The 7,633-nt window shown below is 38.9% G+C and overlaps 1 protein-coding gene and 1 pseudogene across 1 annotated transcript; both read left to right on the forward strand.

Annotated features, from left to right (window-relative positions):
- Nucleotides 1–1,245: 1,245 nt before the first annotated feature.
- LOC122341973 (serine/threonine-protein kinase pim-3-like) lies at nt 1,246–2,632 on the forward strand. The gene is given in 4 exon segments (XM_043235717.1): nt 1,246–2,042; nt 2,146–2,250; nt 2,253–2,321; nt 2,414–2,632. Coding segments are annotated over 4 exon segments (642 nt in total). The 5' UTR covers nt 1,246–1,687; the 3' UTR covers nt 2,527–2,632.
- A 2,058-nt stretch (nt 2,633–4,690) lies between these two features.
- On the forward strand, nt 4,691–6,766 carry LOC122341314 (annotated as a pseudogene).
- The last annotated feature ends 867 nt before the right edge of the window (nt 6,767–7,633 follow it).

Consider the following 7,633-nt stretch of genomic DNA (forward strand, 5'->3'; position numbering starts at 1 on the left):
TGTTCAAAAGATTCGTTCAAAAGCATGTTTATTCATAAAGCTGCTCAGTGCTGACGAAACTCTTTGGACCATCCTTTTCTTGAAATGTAAGTCGCTTAATATCCATGTATAGATTATTAACCCGCTTTATAAAATCAATATGACGTTTAATATTAAAACTCACTTTATAGACATTAGAACCGTCCTTTACAAGAATACAAGACGGCTCTTACAACCATATTTCTTTAAGCCTTAAGGTGTCTTTAAAGCATGAAGAAGTTTAAATGTGTTTAAGTAAAACTAAAACAGTTATATTTACAACCCACGATGTACAATAAAACAAATGGTATCGTTAGAAATAAACACCGAATGCTGTCGTTCAAAAGGACGCACGTGACGCAGTTTTTTGTTTTTTTTTTTTTTGGCCGAATGGCATTCCATTTCGAACCTGCCAATATGACGTCACAATTAGCGAGCAGTGGCATATATAAGCAAGAAAATCGCTTTCTCACTTTGTTGGTTGATGTTTCGGAGTATTTGATAGCGACTGTTAGCGACTTGCGAACGGTTTTATCATGGGATTGCTTTCAAGAATTAAAAAAGTAACCGGTTTGGAGCGTGGACACGAGCCCAAACCCAAAGACTCCCCCATCGTGAAGGAGAACCGTGAACCGGCGTCTGCTGGTGCTCTTGAGACCGATGGAGGGAGAAAAAAGAAGAGCTTCTGGAAGTGGGCTGCTCCTCGCTTTTCTTTCCTTAGAAAGGGAACATACGATGTGGCCAAAGCCGTGGAGAAATATGGGATAGAGGCAGAGACACCCTGGACAGATAGAGATGGTACAACCACATCAAATGTTGATAAGTCACTAAATCTGAGGTTACAGGAACCTAAAAGAAAGAAAGGAAAAATAAAAACATTGATAACATTATCGCACCAAACATTTTAGAGCAACAGTAGAATTTTTTTAAAGTTTCCTTTTTATAGGACATCAATTCAAAACTGCTTCTAAATCTGTTAATAGACTGGAGTGTACACGTGCAATATGTACACCCCGAAGACACCCCACCGGGTCTGATGAGGTGCCTGTGGGTGCTGTACAGGAGAGGAAGTCCCCTCACTTCTGAGGTCCAGCTCGTGCAGGACATCCTGGAGAAGGGTAAGAACAAGAAATCTGTGAGAATTAGAAAATTTTGTTAGAAAGCATTATATATATATATATATACTGTACAGTATAATATAAAATTGCATTTCATACTAACCCCAAATGTTTGTCTGTTAATAGGCCATATTCGCAACAAATATAAAATCGGCCAGAAGCTGGGTGAAGGAGGATGTGGCAGTGTTTACGGAGGGATTCGCTGCATGGATGGACTTGAGGTATACATTTTCTTCACTTAAAAACAACACGTCTGTTCAGGATTTATGACTGGAGTGATATCAGCTATCTGCATGTGCTAATTGTTCATCTTAATTTGTTTTGTTGATTAGGTGGCTGTGAAATGTTCAAAGAAGTTTCCAGACATGTCATCTATCCGAGTGGTGAGTAGACTGCGTTCCCTGTCTTAGTATTGTCTCTTAGTCACTGTTTTCAGTTTATTCATGTTAACCAAAGACAAACTGTTTTGATTTGTGAAGTCTTAAGGAAACCACTTCCGTCTAAGCATCATGTTTTCTTTCTTTTAGCCTGGTCAACCCAAACGTGTCCCCATGGAGGTTGGCCTGATGCTCATGGCCATTGATGGCCCCAGCTTTCCCCAGATAATTGAGCTGCTTGACTGGGAGGACGACGAAGACCACTATGTAATGGTCATGGAGCGCCCCGTGCCTTGCGTGGACTTGTTCACTTTTCTCCATGACTATGGAGGAAGCCTTGATGAGGGGACGGCACGAAAGATCATGCGGCAGGTCATTAATGCGGCTAAAACTTGCTGCGCGCGTGGCGTCTTCCATCGGGATATAAAGCTGGAGAACGTCCTGGTGAACCAGGACACCTTAGAGGTCAAATTAATTGACTTTGGGTGCGGTGCGCTCATGAAGAGATCTGCCTTCAAAGTCTTCTGTGGTACGTGACATGAAGTATTTTATTCATAGTCTCACAGAAACACATCTTACGTGCACTCAACATGCTGAGACAATTTATTAAACATCAGACATCCTTCCTGCAGGCACACAAGAGTACTGTCCACCCGAGGTCAGCATGAAGGGCAGGTACCACGCAAAACCCACTACAGTGTGGACGCTGGGGTTCATCCTGTATGAAATGCTGTGTGGGAATGTCCTTCATCACACGACCGTCACATGATCGCTGTGGACCTCTGGAGCAGACCTGGCTTGTCAAAAGGTGAGATCTTCATCAAACAACAACCGACTCTGTGTCGTACAAAAAGAGAGCAGGTGTAAAGTAAAAGGTACATGATCAAATGTCTTTTGCAGAATGCTGCCAGATGATTTCGGATTGTCTGCAGCCTGATCCACAGAAGAGACTCAGACTGGATAAGATGCATCTCCATGAATGGTTTAAGGTACGGAGTCTTAAGACTAGCTAAGCGTTTTCTTGGTTTAGCTTGATCGTCAGTCGTCATTAACTTTAAAGTCAGCTTTTCTCTAAATGTGATGTATTTAGACAAATAATGCTGATTTATGTTATGTTTCAGGTCACGGAGTAACCTCCAAAAAAAGAACACAAAGAGCCTCAAAAAATAAAAAAACTCCTCTCACAGCCGGCCTGTTGTTTTGAGTCTCTAGTCAGCTTTGTGTCTGGTGGTCTGTCAAGAGTGGTCTTTCCATCAGTCTACTTAGCAGCAATATCTGTGTCTGGTAGTATCATCTGCTTGGGGATCTGTAAATATATGCATTGTATATTCATAGAATTTATTATAAGGAATTGTGTAAGAAAATATGTAAAAAAAAATTCAGTGAGAAAAAACTGTAAATATATAATAAAATGTTATATTTACATTGTGCTGTTCCCTTGTAACGTTTTATATTCCCCTACAGTCCTTTAGGCTTCTGTTAAAGTAATTTAAAGTAATGTCTAAATCAGTGTCAAGTACCGTTCTTGAAGTGTCACCCCCAACATTTCAGCCTGAATCTAAACAATTAAATGAATACTTGTTTGTTCAAACAAACAAGACAATTAAATGTCATTTACAAATATTAGCCTATATCAGATAGGGTTGAACTCGAACTAATCGTGTTTTATCATTTAACTTGCAAACTCTAAAATTATACATTATTGTATAAACTATCTAGGAGTTACAGAAAGTAAAGCCCACAATGTTTCTATTGCTGTCATTGATTTTGGATGAGCAGTTGAAAGACTGGTCATTTCAGCTGGAGAGTCTACTGTCTACTCACTATTCTTCAATGTCTGGTGTCTCTTCAGCAAGGTTATAGAGTGTAAATGAGCCTTTCAGCAGATGATTCAAACTAGATTCCATCTCAATTTCAAGACATAATTGCTACTGCTTTTAACTAAATGTGTCTTATTTGTAGACCAATCAGGATGTTGTAATTCACAGGTCATGCCTCCTGATGCTAAATGAAAGTTGGTTGTGAAGTTGACAAAAGCATCACCTTCAGTGGTGGACCCTTCAGATTTGTTTAAATAAATAACTTTCAGATTTATTTAATTTATTTCTGAGCCTTTCAGATTCTTTTAAATATCTTTATAATCTTTAATAATGTTAAATATAGGCCTATTTCATGTTTTAAGTATCAAGATCAAAGTCACCATCTATTTCGTTTATTTTATAGTAAAACATTAAATAATAAATAATAATAATAATAACAACAACAAGACAACCATGAAGGATAAGTTATAATCATATTAAATCAAAATCTATTAAAAACAATACCAAAAATTCATATACGCACTACAGTGGTGGACAGAAGTGACATTTATTTATATTTACAGACTATTCAGGTATATTTACGGTTTAATTAGGCTCAGATGTGACATGGAATCCTTTTTAAATTTAGATTGTTTACCTATTATTTCATTATTATTATTATTAGGCTACTATTATTAGGTTATGAATTAAATATTACAAAAATGAAACTAACGGCCAGTGGGTGGCGGCAAGTCACTGTTTGTCACTGAATCGTTCGTTCAAACGGTTCAAACAACTGATTCGTTCAGGAAGCGAAGCAAGCGACTGTTCAAAAGATTCGTTCAAAAGCATGTTTATTCATAAAGCTGCTCAGTGCTGTGAAACTCTTTGGACCATCCTTTTCTTGAAATGTAAGTCGCTTAATATCCATGTATAGATTATTAACCCGCTTTATAAAATCAATATGACGTTTAATATTAAAACTCACTTTATAGACATTAGAACCGTCCTTTACAAGAATACAAGACGGCTCTTACAACCATATTTCTTTAAGCCTTAAGGTGTCTTTAAAGCATGAAGAAGTTTAAATGTGTTTAAGTAAAACTAAAACAGTTATATTTACAACCCACGATGTACAATAAAACAAATGGTATCGTTAGAAATAAACACCGAATGCTGTCGTTCAAAAGGACGCACGTGACGCGTTTTTTTTTTTTTTTTTTTTGGCCGAATGGCATTCCATTTCGAACCTGCCAATATGACGTCACAATTAGCGAGCAGTGGCATATATAAGCAAGAAAATCGCTTTCTCACTTTGTTGGTTGATGTTTCGGAGTATTTGATAGCGACTGTTAGCGACTTGCGAACGGTTTTTATCATGGGATTGCTTTCAAGAATTAAAAAAGTAACCGGTTTGGAGCGTGGACACGAGCCCAAACCCAAAGACTCCCCCATCGTGAAGGAGAACCGTGAACCGGCGTCTGCTGGTGCTCTTGAGACCGATGGAGGGAGAAAAAAGAAGAGCTTCTGGAAGTGGGCTGCTCCTCGCTTTTCTTTCCTTAGAAAGGGAACATACGATGTGGCCAAAGCCGTGGAGAAATATGGGATAGAGGCAGAGACACCCTGGACAGATAGAGATGGTACAACCACATCAAATGTTGATAAGTCACTAAATCTGAGGTTACAGGAACCTAAAAGAAAGGAAAAATAAAAACATTGATAACATTATCGCACCAAACATTTTAGAGCAACAGTAGAATTTTTTTAAAGTTTCCTTTTATAGGACATCAATTCAAAACTGCTTCTAAATCTGTTAATAGACTGGAGTGTACACGTGCAATATGTACACCGAAGAAGACACCCCACCGGGTCTGATGAGGTGCCTGTGGGTGCTGTACAGGAGAGGAAGTCCCCTCACTTCTGAGGTCCAGCTCGTGCAGGACATCCTGGAGAAGGGTAAGAACAAGAAATCTGTGAGAATTAGAAAATTTTGTTAGAAAGCATTATATATATATATATATATACTGTACAGTATAATATAAAATTGCATTTCATACTAACCCCAAATGTTTGTCTGTTAATAGGCCATATTCGCAACAAATATAAAATCGGCCAGAAGCTGGGTGAAGGAGGATGTGGCAGTGTTTACGGAGGGATTCGCTGCATGGATGGACTTGAGGTATACATTTTCTTCACTTAAAAACAACACGTCTGTTCAGGATTTATGACTGGAGTGATATCAGCTATCTGCATGTGCTAATTGTTCATCTTAATTTGTTTTGTTGATTAGGTGGCTGTGAAATGTTCAAAGAAGTTTCCAGACATGTCATCTATCCAGTGGTGAGTAGACTGCGTTCCCTGTCTTAGTATTGTCTCTTAGTCACTGTTTTCAGTTTATTCATGTTAACCAAAGACAAACTGTTTTGATTTGTGAAGTCTTAAGGAAACCACTTCCGTCTAAGCATCATGTTTTCTTTCTTTTAGCCTGGTCAACCCAAACGTGTCCCCATGGAGGTTGGCCTGATGCTCATGGCCATTGATGGCCCCAGCTTTCCCCAGATAATTGAGCTGCTTGACTGGGAGGACGACGAAGACCACTATGTAATGGTCATGGAGCGCCCCGTGCCTTGCGTGGACTTGTTCACTTTTCTCCATGACTATGGAGGAAGCCTTGATGAGGGGACGGCACGAAAGATCATGCGGCAGGTCATTAATGCGGCTAAACTTGCTGCTGCGCGCGTGGCGTCTTCCATCGGGATATAAAGCTGGAGAACGTCCTGGTGAACCAGGACACCTTAGAAGTCAAATTAATTGACTTTGGGTGCGGTGCGCTCATGAAGAGATCTGCCTTCAAAGTCTTCTGTGGTACGTGACATGAAGTATTTTATTCATAGTCTCACAGAAACACATCTTACGTGCACTCAACATGCTGAGACAATTTATTAAACATCAGACATCCTTCCTGCAGGCACACAAGAGTACTGTCCACCCGAGGTCAGCATGAAGGGCAGGTACCACGCAAAACCCACTACAGTGTGGACGCTGGGGTTCATCCTGTATGAAATGCTGTGTGGGAATGTCCTTCATCACACGACCGTCACATGATCGCTGTGGACCTCTGGAGCAGACCTGGCTTGTCAAAAGGTGAGATCTTCATCAAACAACAACCGACTCTGTGTCGTACAAAAAGAGAGCAGGTAAAGTAAAAGGTACATGATCAAATGTCTTTTTGCAGAATGCTGCCAGATGATTTCGGATTGTCTGCAGCCTGATCCACAGAAGAGACTCAGACTGGATAAGATGCATCTCCATGAATGGTTTAAGGTACGGAGTCTTAAGACTAGCTAAGCGTTTTCTTGGTTTAGCTTGATCGTCAGTCGTCATTAACTTTAAAGTCAGCTTTTCTCTAAATGTGATGTATTTAGACAAATAATGCTGATTTATGTTATGTTTCAGGTCACGGAGTAACCTCCAAAAAGAACACAAAGAGCCTCAAAAAAATAAAAAAAAACTCCTCTCACAGCCGGCCTGTTGTTTTGAGTCTCTAGTCAGCTTTGTGTCTGGTGGTCTGTCAAGAGTGGTCTTTCCATCAGTCTACTTAGCAGCAATATCTGTGTCTGGTAGTATCATCTGCTTGGGGATCTGTAAATATATGCATTGTATATTCATAGAATTTATTATAAGGAATTGTGTAAGAAAATATGTAAAAAAAAATTCAGTGAGAAAAAACTGTAAATATATAATAAAATGTTATATTTACATTGTGCTGTTTCCTTGTAACGTTTTATATTCCCTACAGTCCTTTAGGCTTCTGTCAAAGTAATTTAAAGTAATGTCTAAATCAGTGTCAAGTACCGTTCTTGAAGTGTCACCCCAACATTTCAGCCTGAATCTAAACAATTAAATGAATACTTGTTTGTTCAAACAAACAAGACAATTAAATGTCATTTACAAATATTAGCCTATATCAGATAGGGTTGAACTCGAACTAATCGTGTTTTATCATTTAACTTGCAAACTCTAAAATTATACATTATTGTATAAACTATCTAGGAGTTACAGAAAGTAAAGCCCACAATGTTTCTATTGCTGTCATTGATTTTGGATGAGCAGTTCAAAGACTGGTCATTTCAGCTGGAGAGTCTACTGTCTACTCACTATTCTTCAATGTCTGGTGTCTCTTCAGCAAGGTTATAGAGTGTAAATGAGCCTTTCAGCAGATGATTCAAACTAGATTCCATCTCAATTTCAAGACATAATTGCTACTGCTTTTAACTAAATGTGTCTTATTTGTAGACCAATCAGGATGTTGTAATTCACA

The sequence above is a fragment of the Puntigrus tetrazona genome, chromosome 3 (genome assembly GCF_018831695.1).
Source record: "Puntigrus tetrazona isolate hp1 chromosome 3, ASM1883169v1, whole genome shotgun sequence".
NCBI classification, from domain to species: domain Eukaryota; kingdom Metazoa; phylum Chordata; class Actinopteri; order Cypriniformes; family Cyprinidae; genus Puntigrus; species Puntigrus tetrazona.